Source organism: Pleurodeles waltl, chromosome 4_2 (genome assembly GCF_031143425.1).
Source record: "Pleurodeles waltl isolate 20211129_DDA chromosome 4_2, aPleWal1.hap1.20221129, whole genome shotgun sequence".
Lineage (NCBI taxonomy): Eukaryota > Metazoa > Chordata > Amphibia > Caudata > Salamandridae > Pleurodeles > Pleurodeles waltl.
The window spans coordinates 777,333,096-777,354,077 of NC_090443.1; the positions used below are offsets into that span (position 1 = coordinate 777,333,096).

Sequence of the window (20,982 nt, forward strand, 5' to 3'; positions counted from 1 at the left end):
ACTAATTTGTTCAAGTGATTGTAAAGCCATAATTTCAACGGATCAACAGAAGGGTGGTCTTTCACTGTAGCATGATCGTCATTGGGCCAAACGTGAATGTAAAAACTCTACTCCAAAGAATGACAAGGATGGTCAGTATGTGGTAAACTCACTTACATGTCTCGAAACTGAAGATTCTGATTGGTAGAGGTGAGGAGGGACCAACCATAGCGTGATGTGTAGTCTAGTAGAAAGTCTAATTCATGATTTAAATTCATTTTTGTTTTGCACAAGATTTATAATGTGTCATGATTTCCACCTATGTGTAAGAATGGAAAGTGTTCACCTGATTTGGTCTCCTTATTTTATGGATCAAGCACCTCTAAGAAAAGTACCATGATGGAAGTGGAATAAGCAAACATTGGTACCTATTTACACCATGGGAGATGGTCCACAAGTCCCACATGTTGGTGGTATCCAACCCTGGGAGACTAAGAATAACTTGATGCTATACTTTAAGATCCCCGCTATGTTTCAGGTATTTCTTTACTGTGAATGCTGCCGTCTGCACATTCAGAGCCATATGTACTAAAAATGAGGTTGAAAAAATGGTCAAAATTTGTGTACCAGCTTTTAGCTAGCACTTAATTATTTTGACAGTCGACCAATGTACTAGTAGTTCATAAATTAACGTTTCAGAGTAGGGGTCGCAAAATGACCTGCCTATTGAATTTATATTAGGGAAGTTGAAAATTGTGACATTATATGATAATCTGCAAAGACATTCATGGTGGCATAGAAATCATGCTGGACCATCATGTCTGTTTTTGGATTTCAGAAGTGAAAACGTTTAATTTCTTAAAAGCACTCTGATTTCCTTAATCCAACTGTTAAAAAAAAAAAAGGTTTGATAAACTTCATTGAGAGTTGGGAGTGGTTCCCCACGATTTTATGGTCTTGTAACAACTTTGAACATGAGCTGTTTGGTAGACAGAATATATACCCTGGCCATGGTGAAATCAAGAATTATGTGGCCGGTGCCATGGCAAGCAACTCTGTTCACTCGCACTGTTTAACTTCTTTGGGAACATCTCTGCCACCTCTTCAAGAGCTCTGTGGTCAATACACTTTAAACATCTCCTCATTTGTGTTTTGTGTCATAAAACATCATTGGCACTGGCTCGCAACCACGTCTTACTTTGAACTATCATCTGTCGCCCGTTCAGAGAACTCAGTTCTTTGCTGTATTCACAAGCGAATGTCTTGCGAACTACAGAACACACCCGTACAACTAATGGAATAAAAGTGCCATCATCAAAATGATGTATTTTTAAATACTAAGAAATAAAATGTAACCAATACGTTAACATTTAAATTGCAATTAATGATTTAAATATGTGCTTCATAATACTTTTAATTATTATAAATCTCAGTTACAATACGGTGTAGCTGTTCTCCTCATTACTGTACATCAAAATGTTGTTTGATGCAAAACTGCATGCACATTCATCCACTTCTCTGAGTGTGCCATGTATATTTAATGAATGCATGAAATAACCACAAACGTGGGAAGATAATGTACGAGGAATCCTTTTGCTAATATCCAATTGTTTTCACTTTTCTCTGATGACCATTTTTTTATATCTTAGTTAGGGTCTCTGTGCTGCATAAACACCCAGAACGTTCTGTGTTTCGTTCAAAAGATAGCCTGACCGTTTTCTTCATCTTTAATGAAAAATAATGGCAGTGCCTGGTAACAGGTTGAAAACGGTTTTCAGATGTATCAATTTTTTTCTAAGATAATGAAAGACCCATTGTTCTGTCAAAGCAATCTACTGATTTGAGTGACGGCCTGTAGACTTGACTTAAAAGCACATAGTACATAGAGTTGCTTTAGTGCCATTTCTCGTGGCAGTATGGTACGTGGGTTAACATTGTTAGACCTTTTAAATCCTAATACAACTTTTAAATCGTATTGAAACGTTTTGTAAACTGAATATAATGCCAAATGATGGAGTTTAATTTAAAAAAAAACATGAAGGAAGCTTTAGGCGAATGTTCTGACCACCTAGGTTAGAGTATATAGCCACATGTACCATCTAAATAGGGTGGACAGGATATCCAGCACTTTTTGTCAGATATCCTGCATCTGCCTATGACTATCTAGCCCACTGTTTCTTACCCAGGCATGCCTCGTGTCTAGCTTCTTGCACTCTCATCCCTTGTTCTCCTTCCTTTACGCAACTGAGAAGGACCAGCTATAGTGACATCAGAGCATCCATGAGTGAACCCTTATTCTGAATGATTGATCTTTTCACGTAACAGGGGAGCACCTCACATAATACCACTTAGACCCTCATAATGAGCGGACCGTAATATTTCCCTTTATTTCCCTCCCAGATTTACATTTACTGGGAGTCCCGGTGATTTAGAAAGGAGGGAAATAATGCAAATGTGGATTTTGTGAGAATAATGGGCGTAAATCCGACCTGCTGTGCCAACATCCACACGTTCTCCACTGGTATTTCACGCAGAGACTTTGGCTGTTTGCAGCCGGTCTAATCTCAGCGTTAAATACCACTGAGCATCAGGGTTTCTGCTGAATGAATAATGCCGATGTGCCTGTAGTTATCAGGCCCGTTAGACATATGGGCCCACTGGTAATGAGGGCCTTAGAGGAAACCTTTAAAGTTTTTTTTCTACAAAGACAGAAGAAGATCTTTGATACACTACAAGTCTCAAGATAAAATACAGATAATTAAGGAAATGTGGAAAAAGAACTAGGTTTTTGAGGTATTCTAATAATGTGAAACTTTGAACTGTAAAAAGTAGGCCTGGTCGGAGTTCACAGAATTCTGCGTAGTGACCAAAGTACTCTGCCGCACTGCTCAGAATTCCGCAAGCAGCGGAGTGCTTTAGGTCACGCTGTTTTTAGTGCCAGGTGTTTGTCTCGTGCTGAAAAATTAGCACAAATGGCACCACGTGCAGTGCAAGGGGGCGCTGCTTCTTTTCTGGCACTCAAGTAGATTTTCTACACCAGCGGTAACTTCCTCAACGTGAACGGAAGATTTCTCAATGTGGGCAGTTGCGACTATTGTTGAGAAATCTAGCTGGGAGTTGGTGATTGTATGTCAGGACCGGAGGCGAGGAATATGCATATCTTTCTTCACTTTTAATTAAACAGCCAGTTCAAAGGTCAACAGTAACTCAAAACTACAACACCCATGAAACCATCATCTCCATGGTAACCAGTGTCCAATCCTTTACCTCTTTGACTGTCCGTATATATATCCTTCGTTGGCCCCGTCCTTCCTCTTTCTTCACTGCTCGAGAGTCAGTTAAGTCCCTTTGCCTTACTGTCTTTGAGCTGTTGATTTGCTATTGACTCGCTTATTGTAGCCTTGTGCCGGCATATTTTTCTGTGTTTACCCTCCTTAGCTGTCACTGCACGCGGTAGGCTGTTTAGCCCGAGCGCAGATATGATTTGCGGTGAAGCGTCGGGTGCACCAGAGGGTGCTCTTCTGTGCTACGCTGGTGAGCCGGAGTGTTTTTCTTAGCGATTCGAGTCGCGGTGTGCGCTCGATCGCTATAGGGATCGCACAACAGGGGTTTTGAGCCTGAGGCTCATTATTAACCCTGTGAAACACCGCTTGCAGCTTCCAGCTGGGGAGCATAGCGCGGCAGCGGGAATCACGCGCAAAGGCAGTTGGGCTTCATTCTGACAGGAGCGTGGGGGGGCTACCCTACATCTATTTTACAGGGCGTTCTCCTGTCTATTGCCTACCCACTGTGTCCCCCCTACAATGCAGTTCATACAGGGCACAAATTTTTTCCCCAGCCTGTCCCCAGGGGACGGCCCTTCACAGCACACCCTGCCTCCTGAGGTCGATGCCTTACTCTCACAGGCCATAGCCAAGGCCCTGGCCCCCCTAAAGGAAAGTGTGGCCAAATTGTCCGAACAAGTTTCTAAGGGGACAGGCATGTTTGGGGGGACGGGAGCTGATTCTAAAACATCAGCGAACTTGATGGCTCCCAAGAAATTGCGTAAGCACAACGCGGGCACCTGAAAGGCTTCAAATGTTTCACGGAAGCCTTCCATAAGAGTCCGTGCGTGCTAAAGCAACTACCCTTCAGGGAGGGGTTTCGGGCCGGAGAGAACGGTGAAGAGGTTCACCCCGTATTGGACCCTGATGTGGGGTCACCCAAACGGGTTGAGGGAGATACAGAGGGGGATTCCTCCTCTGGGGAGGAACAAGATTCCAGTCGGCCATGGTGTCCGGTTCCCAACACGCCAGACCCGCAGGAGGCGGAGGACTCCAATTCGGACATGTTTGATCCCAAGTGTATCTACCATCCTAGATTCTCGGAATGGCGACCGGAACAGAGGGTTGCTGATTATGTTGCCAGCAAGATACGGCAACCTCTTGATAAGGAGGTTCGGGCCTGACTGAAAGCTGAATGCCCTCGCCCTACGCTGCCAGGCAAGGTAGTGGCAACTCCAGATATAGATCCTAAGATCTGTACTTTCTTTGCGAAATACACTAAAGATCCGAAAAAGGGCATCGACCGGTCCTGGAGGGCATGCCAGGACAAATTGGTAGACATGTTAGGACCCCTAACACAGATTATCCAATTGGCCGAGCATGCAAGGCATACAGATTCCCCCCTGCCGATGGACATTGTGGCTGGGTGGGCCCCGAGGGCGGTTTGCCTCCTGGAGAACACCCACTGCGCTATCTCTGGGGAGAGGCGCCGTTCTTTACTCATCAAGATAGACCCCAAACTGGGGACCATGTTCAGTGAATCTCTTTGCGTTCAGATGGAACGCCCAGCTGCCGAGGTACTTGAGCTGGCGCCCGGACCCTTGGGCCTTACAGGACTGGGGGCGAGACCAGGGTTCCGCTTTCCCCCCCTTCTTACTGATTCCAAGAGTGTCAGCTCAAGTGCGTCGTCTGGGCTACGGTGGTGTTGGTAACCCAACAGTGGAGGTCGCAAGTGTGGTTCCCAACCCCGCTGGAGCTCTCTTGTGACTTTCCATTACTTTTTCCAGGCTTCCTCAGAAGACTCTTGGATTCTGTGGGGGACTATCATCCTCTTGTCCTTCAAGGCCACCTCTATCTGATGGCTTGGAGGATTTCCAGAATCACTGGGAAGACAGCAGACTTTCAAAGGAAGCTGACAAATTCATCAGACAGGCCTGGGCTCCGGGCACATGCAAACGATATAGGTCCGCCTGGAACCACTGGGTGCGTTGGTGTGTGGAAAGGCATATCGATCCCATGGGGGCCCAGGTTACAGATATCATACATTTTTTAGTAGAACTGGCGGAGGCTGGTTAGTCTTATTGCTCGATCAACTCCTTTAGATTGGCAATCTCGGCGGGCCACCCCCTGCTGAACAATAACCCAGTGGGGGAACACCCATGGGTGTGCAAATTGCTTAAAGGTATCAGGATATCCAAGCCCCCGGAACCCAGGTATTCAGAATCGTGGGATGTTAGTCAGGTTCTGCTCTTTTGTCCTCTTGGCAGGGCAACCAGTATCTCTCCCGGAAGGAGTTGTCAGCAAAACTAGCTATGTTGCTATCCCTCATATCGTACAAAAGGGTTTCGGACATGAGAGCCCTTGCTGTTTCAGCGAGAGTTTTCTCTCCTGATGGAGTAACCTTCACTGTATTCAGACAGACCAAATGTAATACCAGGTTGGTAACCTATCCAGCTTTTGAACATGCACCCAAGTTGTGTGACAGCCAAACACCGACCCCCTGGGGGAAGGCAATTGTTGATTTCGATAAAGAAACCCTTTAGGGCAGTTTCCACCCCTTCGATTAGGTGGATCAAATGAGTTCTGATGGAGGCAGGCATCAATGTAAAAAAATTTGGGGCACACCCCACTCGGGGTGCCATGGCTTCCAAGGCCGTCCAGGTAGGTGGTAGGTTGGAAGACATCATGAATGCCGCTGACTGGTCGTCAGAGTCTACTTTAAAAAAGTTTTACTTTAAGCCTATTCATGAAGCGGCCTCTTTGGTGGTAAGTAAGCTTTAAACATGCATAATCCTCGTCTCCGGTTCTGTCATAGAATGAGAAATTTCCTAGCTATCGAGAAGGAAGTTTTCAATTCTATTAACGACACAAAGGCGAGGATTATCCCTCCCGACACAAGGGATGTGTCCCCTGCCTTAGAGGTGATTGGACACAACGTCATTTGGAGGTGGTATGTGTGTTTACAATTGTCAGATGATGAACCCTTGACTTAGGCTTGTTTAATGCTTGATGTTGGGCTTTATTTTCTTATGTGGGAATTCCTGCTGTACAACATATAGCTATTTAAATTGATCACACCTTTTCGAAGAAGAAACGTCCACCTTTGCTGATATGTATTGCATTGTTCTCTTAGGATCGGATGCAGCAACACCTTGAGGATGCCTTAACTTCCAGTCGCGGTAAAATCGTAGGACGGGACCAACCAAGGATATATATACGACAGCTAAGGAGGGTAAACACAAAAAAATATGTCGGCACAAGGCTACAATATGCGAGTCAATAGCAAATCAACAGCCCAAAGACAGTAAGGGCAAAGAGACTTAACTGACGCTCGAGCAGTGAAGAAAGAGGAAGGACGGGGCCAACAAAGGATATATATATATATATATATATATATATATATATACGGACAGTCAGAGAAAAGGATTGGACACTGGTTACTATGGAGATGATGGTTTCATGGGTGTTGTAGTTTTGAGTTACTGTTGAATTTGGAACTGGCTGTTTAATAAAAAGTGAAGAAAGATATGCATAATCCTCGCCTTAAAAGAATTTCCTTGCTTGGGCTTGCCAACTTAACGTTGGCGAGCGTGAATGAGGAAAAAACTACGCTACGGTGAGTTTTTCGGAACTCCACGTTCTTAGCAGAGCGCACAGTGGGGAAAAACTCCGCAAACTCCGCTACGCTACGCTGAGATCACCGCCCACCCCTTGTAAAAATATGTCTCTGCAACAACAAGGGTCACAATTTGCCACTCTAGTGAAGTGATTTGTGGGCTATGCATCACCTGTAAATAACTGTATGTGACCCATAAGATATAAATAAATACCAATGTTTGGAGCCTTGCAAGTACCCTTAGCTTTCCAGAGGCAATCTACATTGGGCTTCATTGAGCTGGATAGTATTAAACACCAAATATTAGGTTCAAAGATATGGTATGATATTCTGAAGTCCAGACTGTTTATGTTGATTTTTTTTAAATTACCTCTGTCTGTTTCCCAGAATTAGCAAACAGTGTCAAAACATGGTAGGACTTAAGCCACATAATATTGCTGCCAGATCTGAGGTCAGAGCATTTCCAACTATATTCAAATGCAGAGCTCAGCTCAATACGGATTTGCGTTGATATTACCCCTTGTGATAGTGATGGACTCATTATATGAACTTAGTTAAAGGTAAGTGATTTTACTGTAACCTTTTCCACAAATTAATGAACAGAAGGTTAAAAAGGGATAATAGCATGATGTTGCACTCTAAATCACAATGACGGCGTCTGTATATTGGAATTTCTCTGAAATAGTGACGCTGACTGTATATGAAGGAAGGGGCATGTTGTTTTGGTTTGCCTTTTAAATGGTGTTTGCAAAGAATTAATACAATTTTCTTTCATTTTACAACAGAATCATAGGAGACAAAAAGAAAAAACAAAGGTACCGCATGTTTGATGGTGTAAAATCAATGATAATGCAACATGCTGACTTCAGGGCCGAAATCAACAGATGTGCACACAACAGTGCTAAATGTGAAGAGAAAAATCAGCAAGAAAATCGGGTACTTAGAAAGTAGATGTCTATATAAGATACATTTAAATACAGTGCCTTAGATATTTCAGCTCACTGTGGCAAATTGTAAAGTTGTTCTACTTATTTACTCTGTACAAAAGGATGTGGATGTTACAATGTTACAAATCCAAGCTTTTGAAACACTCAGGCCCTCATTATGAGTGTGACGGTCTTAAGACCGCCACACTCACGGTGGCAGTTGGACTGCCGCCAGAGTGGCAGTCGGACCTCCACATTACGACCATGGCAAAAGCGCCACGGTTGGACCGCTGGCACCTCCAATTTTAGGCCATTACATTACGAGTCCCCTCTCCACCAGTTTTTGCATAGCGATTCCACAGTTCTCTCTGTCTGAGCCCACCATTGCTCTACGAAGACTGCTGAGTGAAGTTTTTGTCTGGCTTGAATCATGCTAAGCTCATGTAATAACAAATAAATAAAAAGCAGTGCAGAGAGGGGAACTTTGTCTCTCCCCACTTTGTTGGTCCTCTTTATAGGTATTTGAAAGGGCATTAGTTTTTTTAGCCCACCTAAGAAGTAGTTACATTGCTCAAAATTAATAGAAACATTGTTAACACTTTTAATGCTGTTCTCCTGGGACAAATAACAAATATGGTTGAAATTGTTTGGAAGAAGTTTTATATTGTTTTATGTTTTGAACTCAGTGACAAGCATTATTGGAATCAGCTTTGCATTGTTTAACAATGAGGCCACAATTCTGAGTTAGTAGTAAATATGCACATTTTTGCATGGCCAGAATAACAGCTTTCGACCATTATCTCTGCACATGTTTATTCCTATTACATGCTAATCTCAATGGAGAGCCATATTTACCAGCCATAAAACCCTATTTAAATCCCAATTTCACAGAATGTAATACTCCTATTTAGCACAAGCTTTAAGCAGTTAGTAAATAGGCGCTAGGGCTTCTTTGTGGGATAAGGATGGAGAGTAGGGGAAGGAAGGGCAAGATTTAGTTCTAGTAGGAAGTAGCATTGAATGCTCCCTCCTGCCATAGAAAAAAAGACTGGGTTAGCAGGGGACGAGGCTTGGATGCTGTTGGAGCCAAAGTCATCTGTGATTTTTACTGGCTGGTAGAACCAGATCTAGGGGGTCATTCTGACCCCCGCCGGCGGCGGATGCCGCCGGCCTGGCGGGAACCGCCAGAAGACCGTACCGCGGTCAAAAGACCGCGGCGGTCATTCTGAGTTTCCCGCTGGGCTGGCGGGCGACCACCAGAAGGCCGCCCGCCCGCCCAGCGGGAAACCCCCTTCCACGAGGATGCCGGCTCCGAATGGAGCCGGCGGAGTGGAAGGGGTGCGACGGGTGCAGTTGCACCCGTGGCGATTTTCAGTGTCTGCCACGCAGACACTGAAAATCAATGTGGGGCCCTGTTAGGGGGCCCCTGCAGTGCCCATGCCAGCGGCATGGGCACTGCAGGGGCCCCACGACACCCGTTCCCGCCAGCCAGGTTCTGGCGGTGAAAACCGCCAGAACCAGGCTGACGGGAAGGGGGTCGGAATCCCCATGGGGTCGGAATCATCCGTGGAGGATTCCCTGGGGCAGCGGGAAGCCGGCGGGAAACCGCCAGCTTCCCTTTTCTGACCGCGGCTTTACCGCCGCGGTCAGAATGCCCCCGGAAGCACCGCCAGCCTGTTGGCGGTGCTTCCGCGGTCGTTGGCCCTGGCGGTCAGAATGACCCCCCTAGTGTTTAACAATTCATAATCAGGCCCTTATTAGACATTCTAAACCATTCTCTAATTCAGTCAGACCTTGACAGGTCTAGTTTTCGTTGTGTACTTTTGTTTTGTATTTTTTTACCTTTAAAAAAAAAAAAAAAAAAACTAAAACAGTAACTGGACATTGATTATTGTTAGTGTGTACTTTGTGGAATTCTGAGTTTCTGACCTATACTAAAACTTGAACATCTGGAAGTCCATGGCAATTCCCACGTTTCTTTATATAATATATACAGACCCAGCTTGCATTGATTTATTTTACATCTTATGGGCTGTTTCTCTGCAAATGCAATTGTAACCAAAGCAGTGTACTTTCTTGTCACACCTTTGCCTGAGCTCTTTCCTCACTCTATTCACATCACTTTGTTCACAGCAGACTGCATTGCTTGGTATTGGAATTTTGTTTATGGGTCGATTATTATATATTAAAACAATGTTTTGATTTGCATATGTCGTTTAACGTTTTGTGTTACCTTTTCGACCTAAAGACCATTGTTGTTTCCTAATAATTACCCCAGGTCCATTGAATGCCTAGGGTCTTCCTTGCTTCTTTGAAATATTGTGATGATAGTAAACACAAACAGTTGAGCGCGTGATGTGCAAATATGTGATCCTTGCAGGGTGTGGGATTCGTAAGTAGGGTTGGACTTCCATCAGTCACTGGGGAAGGGTATCCAAAAGTAAATAAGTGGACAGCCTGAGTCATTAATGCCCCACCTAATCTTTGGGCAGCCTTACTAGGAAAACATACAATCAAAGTTCACAAGCAGTTAAGAGGACTTAGGTTAGGAAAAATTGCTGGAGCGTTGTTTTAAGAATAGATCTTGTCCATCATCCTACATAACTACACAGGGTGTCTTCAGGCATTGCTTCAATAAAAAAATTAGGGCAATATTTGGTGGAATATACTAAGTATTGGCAGCATGCTCCCACCCCCACAGAGTGGTGGGTGACTACTGGAATCATTCTCACATCCTCACATTAGATGAGTCTTGCACTACTCCCCTTACACTAGAAATTTCATAGTAACAATTACAGTTTTGCATCTCTCGGAGACTAGCAGTCATGCATTATCTGAAAGAGTCTCCCACTTTCACACTGTAGCAGAAAAGCCAGTAGTTCTATTTGAAAATTAACAGTGCCTCTTCACTACAGGTGAGTTTACATGTGTGGTATTATGGATGGGTGAGAGAGTGAATACAAAAATGAGTTATTCAGTAGATATATAGACGCACAAGTGCATGGATGGATTAGTGATTGAATGGATGAAAACATCAAGTCAGTTTGAGATATATGTTAGACCTATGGGCTTTGCCATTGCTTGTTTTGATAGCATATTTCGGAGTGCTGGTACTTGTAGTCAATCAGGCACCATGTAAACGCCAGGCTAGGACTCCTAGTCCCTGGGTGGTGAACAAGGATGAGGTTGATACAGTTCCTGTAGGGTTCACCACCCCTAGGGAATGGTTGCTTGTAGAGGCTTCCAAAGATGGTGATGGGGTGGTTGCCTCTATTCCAGTCACCTCACCCTCCATGCCACTGTGTCCATCGGTGTCAGATATTTCACCACCCGCAACACAGTGACCACCTGTTTTCAGCCTTCTTGGCCAATGTCCCCTTCTCCTGCTCTTGAAAATGCTGAAAAGACATATACAATAGTTTTAGTGTATCTGTGTAAATATAACTAATCATGGCGTGCGTCATCGCAGTATTTCAAATTTTTTAATTTTTCACCTGCTTCAAGCCTTTTAAACTTAGATTTTCTGTACATCTTTATCTCATGCATGTCCAGAACATGTTCACAAACCATTTGGTCACAGTTTTATTTCCTATTATTGTTCCTAATTCAATTCTGATCATATACCTTATCTATTTTCTATTATTCCTAGGAGCTCTTTCACACTTCTGAATGTTTCAGATTTGTTGTTTAGAATAATGAACGTATATTATCTAAATTTTATATCATACCAAACAAACATTGTACATTGTCTGTACAAACTGAAAAAAGGCTGATCAGACATTTGATTTAGAAAAATAAAACTATGAATCAATGTGAGCCATTATTTGCTGTAATGCACCAATATTTTGTTAAATTAAAAGGTTGTTTCATTTCATAGGCCATTTCGCAATGGTAATACTTAATTCAATTTACGTAAGTTCTTTTAACTATTTCTGTTTTGTTTTCATTCCTATACTGAAGTTGCTTATTAATGTATCATGCCTTATGTATTTACTTATGCTGTTGAAGAAATCTTAAAAATATTGTTTTTCTAATTTTAAATTATTTCAACAGCATAGGTAAATACATAGGGCTTGATACATTTTCAAACCACAAGATTACAGGTAGAAATATTCATCAGATGTTCCCTGATATCTCTTCATTTAATGTTCTTTTTCAAAGCAATGTGAAAAATTAAAAAAAACAATCTGGCTTTATGGTTAGTCAAATATTGGTTCAACAATTACAATTAAAACACACATTGATTCAGATGATTTTAAAACACAAAAGGACACTCAAAATGAAATTCAAGTAAGATTGAATTTCCCTCCCTCAAAGTCCAAGAGCGTTCTCAAATTTTGACCTTGGAATAGCTAGGACAAAATACCTGCATTATATGTGATGGAACATTCCCTTTGCCAAAATCCCTTTTAGAAAACCTTTTTCCACATGAGTGATATTTTAAGTGGATAAAACAAAAAACTTTAAATAAATGTGTTTAAGTGATGTCACAAATTTGTTTACATTCCTGTTTGCTTTGTTAGAAAAAAATATGCCTATAAGATACATTTTTCTAAAATCTGACTGGTTTACATGCACATTTGTGAAATGAATAAGGCATCATGGAAGATTGTCACCTTCAACATAAATTGACATGTTTTCATCATTAAAAACATAATTGCAAAAAATTACAGCATGATATACTTTTTGCAAAACGTACACCTTCATAAACACTTCTTGTATGTTGGTCATTTGTCACCCTTCATGATGAAGGCACATTTTTTGCTGTAACAAAACTTAGTTAATGGAATAAAATTGAAATAGTAAACGTACCCTGCCTTTCAGCTGCCCATCAAGGTGGGGATAGGCCACCACAAGTGTGCAAGCCATAGGGGGTCAGGGTGCAGTGCCCTCACTTCACACGTTGGGAGGACTGGCCAAGCTGGACTTCTGTTGAGTTCTTGGTCCAGCATCGTAGATCCTCCCATTGCTTCCGGCAGGGTATGCTGTGCCACTTCTACATCCCCAAGGTCCACGTTTACCCTTATGGATAAAAAAATGGGAAAAACTGTCTTGTGACTTTTTGTTTGTTTTGATATAACACCATTTTGGGAAATCAACCCAAGCATTTTTAAAAAGTTCCAACAGCAAATGTTTTTGTATTTTTATACCTTGAAAAAAACTGTTGACCCTTATCCCTTGTTATGTCCTTATTTTAATAATTGAAGCCTGTGACATTATCTAGGCTGAGTTATTTGTTGTACAATACAAATAGCAAAGGATATTTTATTTGGCATGAACTATATACATGTAATATATATATATATATATATTTATTACCTAATGTCAGTCGCCACTCGTTCGTTATAGTGAGGTCTTTTTTTTTTACCATAGACAGAGCAATTTTTGTTTTGCCAATAACTTTGGCGCCGCTTGACAAATATTCATGAAATGTTTAAAACTTATACTTTGGTCAGTTCAGCTGATTTGTCAAGCGGGGGCCGAGAAAAGGGGGTGTCCCAAAACAGTTTTTCCCCATTGTATGTCAATAGCATTTTTCAAACGTTTGAACGCGACTACAGCCTGAACCGCTAAATTTAATTACATCAAATTTGGCAGAAAGCTAGACCTTGGTCCCAAAAGCATGCATTTTGTTATTTAGTGTAAATCCAATGAATAGTTTCGGAGAAGTTAGAGTTTAAAAAAATATAGATATACAGGGACGCAGATCCTCCACTGATCTGACTGTCCCCGTGCTGATATCTGATTGGCTGCCAACACTTCAATAATGAAGTGTTGGCAGCCAACTTGGGACTCGGCGTTAGCTGAATCTCAGAAAATAAAGCAAAAAAAAGGGGCCCGGGTAGGGACACCCTGACCCATTAGCTCTGGTGCTGGGGTCCCACAGGGACAGCGCCAGGGCTGAAAAGTTTTGTTTTTTTAAAGTCTGGATTTGCAGATTTTTCCAAGGTTTAAAAAAAAGAAACTGGCAGTTTCCCACCCTTTTCATCAATCCGTTATGTGGGCCAAGTCCCAGGGGCATGCTAAAAATAAGGAGGAGGGCCCACAGAGCCTCCCCTCTTGGGCTTCCCAAACTCCCTGGGACCGCCACCTCCCAGGGACAAAGATTTTGTCATTTGATATTTCATCAGTGATGTCACTGGCCATGTCATGAGTGATGTAATATGTGAGGTCATAAGCAGTGCATTATGGGGGCACATGTTATAGTTACCTAAGGTAACTATAACTGCTGAATTTTACTGGTTTTGTATGTGTGAAATGTGAGCCTAACTATAACTTCCCTATAACATTAGTTTTTTCAGTGACTATGTAGGACTACGTTGCTATAGAAAAAGCATTTTTTGACTTGCCTATATTTTTGCCGCTGCTTAACGAATCTTCACGAAAGTTTCCAAAAAAACTTTGACAGTCATGTCAGCTGCTGTCTGGAATTTTTCAGGGTGATCCACCAAGGGGGGCAGAGAAAAAGTGGGGGTCAATTAAAGTGCATTGCCAATGTTAATTCCCATAGGGATTTTGAACAGGTCAACAGGCGCAACCCACTGGAAATAATTACACCAAATTTGGCAGAAAGGTAGCTCTTGATCTGAAAAGAGCCCTTTTTGTTATTTGGTGTAAATCTATTCAGTAGTTTTTGAGTAATGGAAAAAAAAATCGAAATTTGTACATATAGGGACTCGAAGGCTCAGCGAACCCTCCCGATCTTGCACTGAGATCTGATTGGCTGCCAACACTTTAACAAGGAATTGTTGGCAGCCATATTGGGACTTGGCTTCAGCGGAGTTCAAGACAAAAAATTTAAAAATAAGAAAAGGAGCCAGGATCGGAATACTCTGACCCCTTAGCTCTGGTGCTGAGGTCCCAGAGGGAACTCCCCAGGGCAAAAAAGCATTATTTCAAAACCATTTTGGCAGGAATCGCGGCGGATCCGTGGATTTTTTTTTTTAAAGCATGGAGTACTGCGCTTGTTTTACTGAAACCCTGGGTGGGCCAGGTCCTGGGGCATTTAAAATTTGAATGAGCCCCAGGGACTGCCACCTCTCTGGGGCTAAGTATAAATCCAGTGTGACGGACCATCCCCATAATGGGACTGAAGAGAGAGAGGGATTGTCATTGCAATGGTCTCTCCATGCAATGACTTCAAAGAGTAAGGGCCTCATTGCGAGGTTGGTTGGCCGACCGTCGGCCCCCCATCCCACCCTAAAGAAAGGTTTAGATCACAAAGACATTTAACTATGACCACACAGGAGCAAATCTAAAAAAATGCTACATAAAATAGCCTAACAATACAAATGAGCATAATAAAATATCAAACCTTTAAGAGCTGGGGCATTTATTTGTTTTCTACCAATAAAAGTTTCATATTTATAATGTGCCAAATATTTTACCATGTGACAAAGAACAACGTTTTAGGTGAAATGGGTGTATGTAACTTTGGAATGTCTTTGTTTTTCCTACAGATCACAGAGCACTGTTCATCACCAGACAAGAGAATAATGTATATTACTATCGACCTCAACAAATTGTGCAAGGAAATTACACAGTTAAGTATAATGCTTGATTTGCATGCAACAATGAAATATAAGAAATGTAGGCTAAGAGTTTATGCGCGTCTAACATGTAAATAAATGACAACAGTAGGCAGTCAGGTGGCCGTCTCATCAAGTGGACATCGTAAAAATGTCCTGATGATTGTGGCGTTTGTCCAGCCTGCTTTGTAACTAGGATAAAGCTAAAGAATGAGTCTGTAGAAGATCCAAGGATGCTCACAGATGAGCCCACACTTTGTCCTTCACAAGATCAAACAGGTAAAAGGCTACCAACGTTGGATCATGCCCCTGACACAAATCCATCAAAAGTGAAATTTACAAGCGCAATATGAACAAAGGAGTTTTATCATAATGTCAGTACCACCAATAACCAGTGCTCCAGATGAGGGAAAGGCTTGCTGACTTCTGTCACATGAGCTGGTCGTGTCGGAACATGCAAGTCTAAGCGACTGGCAGGAGATAGTACTGTTTGTTGACTATTAGGTTTGCATTCTCGCCAAAATGGTTAATAGATTCTTAGATCTAACCTTCACTCTGGCCAAGAGGTCCACAGCTGCCACTTAGCAATCCCCGATAGGCCCACGTTTTCAGAAATGGTTGAATTTAAGACCACAATGGGCTGAGCTTGAATTGGAAAAATTGAGACTAGATCATTTCAGGGGTTTGCATGAACATGGACATACCTTGCAATTGAAGGAACTTTTTACTTTGTTCGGGGAGGCATCCATCAAGGATGATCCCTGAATGACATGAAGAATACTATATACCCCGTAGTTGTATGGAAAACATTGCTATATCACTATTACTCCCCTCCATTAGTGACTTAGCACACAAAGTCCCCAAGTTTCTTTGTTTCTTTATTGGTTGAACAATGGGCCAGATGTATCAAAGTTCCATTTTGCATTACCTAAATAGCGAATTTTAGGTAATCGCTATTTAGTTCATATAAAATGGAATGTAACAAAATGCTTAAAATTCGCAATCGCTTTTAGGGAATGAGACTCCATTAGTTCCTGTGGGCCTGAAGGCCCATAGGTACGAACAGTTTTGCATTTCCTAATTTGCAATTTCCTTTTCCGAATTTGCATATTAGGAAATGCAAACCCAAGGGTACGGAGGGCCTAAAGCCACGTTTGATGCGCCCCCCCAAAAGAATTATGCACATGTAACATGCATTGCACACATGCCCTAAGGGCATGGGTGCGCTACATGGCACTTTAAAAAATGAATTTTTTTAAAAGTGCACCTGGTTGCCACCAACTTGGAGTAGGGGGTTATTGCATTTCCTAAATGGGCAGTTCACATTTAGGAAATGCTTGGTACATGTGCATAGGGAATCGCAAATAGGAATTCCGTATTTGCGATTTCCTATTTAGGGAATTGTAAATTGCTATTCCCTATTCGGAGTTGCAATTTTAGGGAGTTGCAATTTTTTTTTAAAGTTGTCTGCTGTAAGAGCACCCAGAAAACAATATTTAGACATTGATAACCTTTTTATACTGTGTCCTTAACGGTGTTAATGTATTTGAGTTACCTCTGTTAAATAAGAAACTCAATAAAAACATTTTTAAAAATGTCAGTACCATGCATCATCACTATGGGGTTGATTATGAGTTCGGGGGACAGGATACACTGTCCACCGAACTTCTGACGGGGAGGTTGTTGTCATAGTGACTACCTCCCTAACGGCCCCATTAAGAGTTTCCTGCTAGGTAAGCGGGTGGAAACCTGAGTTTCCTCCCGCAGGCTTTGCGGGAAACTGCCTACAGTATTGTCTCCGGCTCGGAATTGAGCTGGCAGCAATGCTGTAAAGCGCAGGGTGCACCAGCATCCTCGCAATGTTCACTGTCTGCAAAGTTTGCTGTCTGCAGACAGGAACATTGCGATGGTGCTTGCCGGGGGGGCCTGCACTGCCCATGCCAAGGTCATGGGCATTGCAGGGGGCCTTCTGGGGCCTCCTGCACCCGTTCTCTGCCAGCATTTTCATGGCGGTGGTACCGCCATTACACGAGTGGCAGAGAAGGGGGTCGTACTCCCCCTGGCGGATTAGGACATTTGCCACTGCCAAACCACTGGGATCTCCGATCCTGGCAGAGCTGGCTGTCCCCTGGTGACACAACAACCAGGGTTGTAATGTGGCGGACGGACCGCCGCATTGGCGGCTCTCTGACCACCATCCGCGAGTCTGACGATCTAATGAACACCAGACTTGTAATGAAGCCCTGTGTCTCTCTGGACCATAAAACAGAGAGTTCATATGCAGACAAAAGATGATCCTCTTCGGGATGGCAGCCCAAGAGGTGTCATAGAGATTTGGTTTACACACAATTGATTTTAGACAGGTTCAGACTTTAAAGGTGAGCTCACATCATTAACTTCCTGCTTTCATTTCATCTCTGTCCCTGGTAAGATAACAGTTGCACTACTTTTTCTTGCCCCTGGATGTTTTCAGAGGGCCAGATGCATTACAGTAGGCGTTTCACAAGTTTACCAGTTCCTAAGTGTTTGCCAGATGTGTATTTTAACAATAATTATTGGCAGCGGTATGTCATTATGCTACAGCACAGGCCATACTTTGCAGGCAACCTGTGATTCAACGGTTTTATGTTGTGCTCCCTTTCAGATATATGCTTGATTATCTGCACATATATCACTCTACAACCTCTATAATCCAGTGAACATTTGCGTCGAAGTACAACTGCTGCAAATCTGTCAATCTGCCGTCCATTTTGTATGCTAGTGGAGGTGCCATGAGTGTGTATGCCAATTTCCTGGGTGCAATGCAAAATGGCTCCATCTTCTGGGGATCAGCAATTGCAGAACTATTGTTTCTAAACAACACTGACATGTGGGTATTTGTTAAGTATCACTTCATGACCAAACTAACATAACATAATGAATGCTAAATTTGTAAACAAGTATTGTCGGGTCATGCATATTATGATTCTTGTGTTCTACCCACACCAAGAACGAAATGCTTTGGTCAAGCATAACAAATAGCTGGTTGGCATGGACGTGGTGGTGATTGAGTATCAATGTCAATAAATAAATGGTTTCCGCTGGCGACCTCTAACATTCTCGAACAGCAATATTATAATGCACAAAACAACTTCAAACTTGCATAAATGGAGATTGGAATGCATGTCTTGCATTTGTGCTACCCACTCTTATACAATAGTCTTCACTCCAGGGTTTCGAAGCATAATAGAGATTAGTGGTTTTTCTACTATGACTTCTACCCTGTCTTGATGCAGTGCAGATTCACCACACTTCTCAGGTGTGTGCCTCCTCAGTGATCTGTTTACATCATACCACCTCTCGTTTACGCTCAGCGCCCTTGAAAAAGCCACATTGCCAACATGTTGTATTGTTCACCTGTAGAAAATCCTTCGTTTTTTAAATCTGTTATGCATTTACAACGTCCACGGAGTGTAGTTAACTGTGTCATTTGTGATTGAAGGTCTATGTAACTGTATTGTAGAAGTTCCACATGTGGACCTACGTTGTACGCTCTGCTTACATTGTGTGATGTGTGCAATGACATAATAAAAGTGCTGTTCGGCGCGTTTGCCACAGTAGCTTACAATTGGTCACCTGTAGTTTTGCTGGTTATTCTGCAACCGGGACAATGCTTTATGCAAGCAATCTGCGTGAGAAGAGTGAGAGGGATCAAACCCTTATGAGGAGGTTAATATGATGGGGGAGGATGGGGACCAATAACCTTACTTTTTTATAGAATGGGGATGAGCTGATGAGAAAAGTGTTTGAACACCAGTCATGTAATATGAGAAAACACCGGGAGGACGTAAAATACTTGTGAAGAAGGAACATATACTTAGCAATACTTCACACTGTCCTGACACTCAAAGGTGAGAAAATAGTATAGCGTACACAGGAGGGCTCCCTAGATTAGACTCTGCACATAGCAGGGGGGGGTATTCACTTCAGCAACCCCTGTCTGAGCTTGATATTTTTTTTTTTTACCACCCAGCGAGCAAATCCTGCCACCCTCCAAACAAATGTTTTTCAATTTGATTGGGGGGCTGCTCCATTCAGACAAGTGATCCCTCACCCTACCCCAAAGGCCCATTTACGCAAGCCCCCCTCTGGGGAGTAGACTGGGGATTTATCCTTATTCTGGCTATCCCAGGGCATCGGAAAGCCCAGTACTGAGCCCTGGTAATTAACCATAGACAATTTTTTTTTTTTTAATGGAGGGAAAGCAAACACAGTCTTCCCACCTCGAAGGGAGAGCAGCTTGGCAGTTTTATCCCGGTCTGCCTTCCACAAGAAGTGCAGACTTCCCACTAGCCCGACAGTAACAATTTTACGTTTTGTGGATGGGAGTCTGCTCATCAAGCACCCACCATAGGGTACAGTCACTCTTCTTTCCCAGAATGCCCTCATGGAGGCAAATATTGGCATCCTGTCCTCCAAACACTAAAACTATGCCTAAGAAAGTTTATTTATCAGTTTCTTTTGGTGATGGCGGCATTGATTGGGTCCTGGAGTCTGCTGCAGCCGGGGAACGCTATTGTCCCTGGGCATCTCTGAAAAATAGAGAACCAGAAGACCACGACATGCTTCCTTACCCCATGTGTTTTTTCATTTTTGAAATGTATCCAAGGATCTCAATTTACAGATAAGGGTTATTCATATCACTTACATTTTCTCTTACCCACAACAACAAATGATTAAGGGCATTCAGCAGCTAATCAGGTAAGCCATATCACTAATGTTGTATTGCTGTCAATATTTGCGGACTAGTTACTGAATGAGCTGGTGAAATGCATAACAGTTATGGTTCTTCTGCCTAAACCAGACTGTAGTTTTTCCCGCTCATTTAGGAGCAGAACCATAGTTAATATGTAATGCTTTACCTAACTAAGAGTAGTGTTGTCATCACTGCCCACCTGAAAAGCTAATACTTTACATAGGCTGCCACTATTTTGATCCTGATGACGAACTTCTTCCTTCTGCAAGTTTCGATCATATTAAATGCAAGGAAGGCCTAAAACTTACTTTGGATTTAAAATTATTTTTCTAGGCTTTTGTTTTTAAATTGGAACAATGTACTTAGGATGGACTCACTTTTAGGGCCTGATTTAGTTCTTGGCGGTATTACTGCCAATCCGCCGCCACTACAGACTCAAAAACACCATCAAGTCGACTGTGTTCCCTCCACCATATTTAGATGTATTGCGGTGGAGCTGCAGACCACCACAACAGAGTGCTCTACCTAACCGTCATGCTGGCGGGTTCTCGCCAACCTTAATTAGATGTTATAGTCCTGCAGGCAGTGTACTGGCGGCGGATTTCTGATGTATGGAGACCATCATGGGAGCCATTGAGCATTGTACAATAGCAGTGGCTATTGCATTGAGGTAAGGGACACACACAGACACTGTACCCTAGTTTCTCCATTGCCATTACACCACAACACAACATCTACATGCAGGAAGCACACATTGCCATACATTCATGACACAACATACACGCCATTGATACTACACATACAGAAACACACATACCACACTACCACAACAAACACAATGACACACCCGTCTACACAAACACATGCACACAAAAGCACAATTGCAAACATCACAACAGTGACCACAACACACCTGAATGCTGAACAGAGCAAC

The 20,982-nt window shown here is 42.7% G+C and overlaps 1 protein-coding gene across 1 annotated transcript in view; it reads left to right on the forward strand.

Moving 5' to 3' along the window:
- Positions 1-20,982, forward strand: part of LRRIQ3 (leucine rich repeats and IQ motif containing 3) — a 252,627-nt gene that overhangs the window by 102,108 nt on the left and 129,537 nt on the right. The window contains exons 5-6 of the mRNA XM_069232440.1: positions 7,644-7,794; positions 15,245-15,325. Of these exons, the coding sequence (XP_069088541.1) occupies positions 7,644-7,794; positions 15,245-15,325 (232 nt within the window). The remainder of the gene's footprint in view (positions 1-7,643; positions 7,795-15,244; positions 15,326-20,982) is intronic.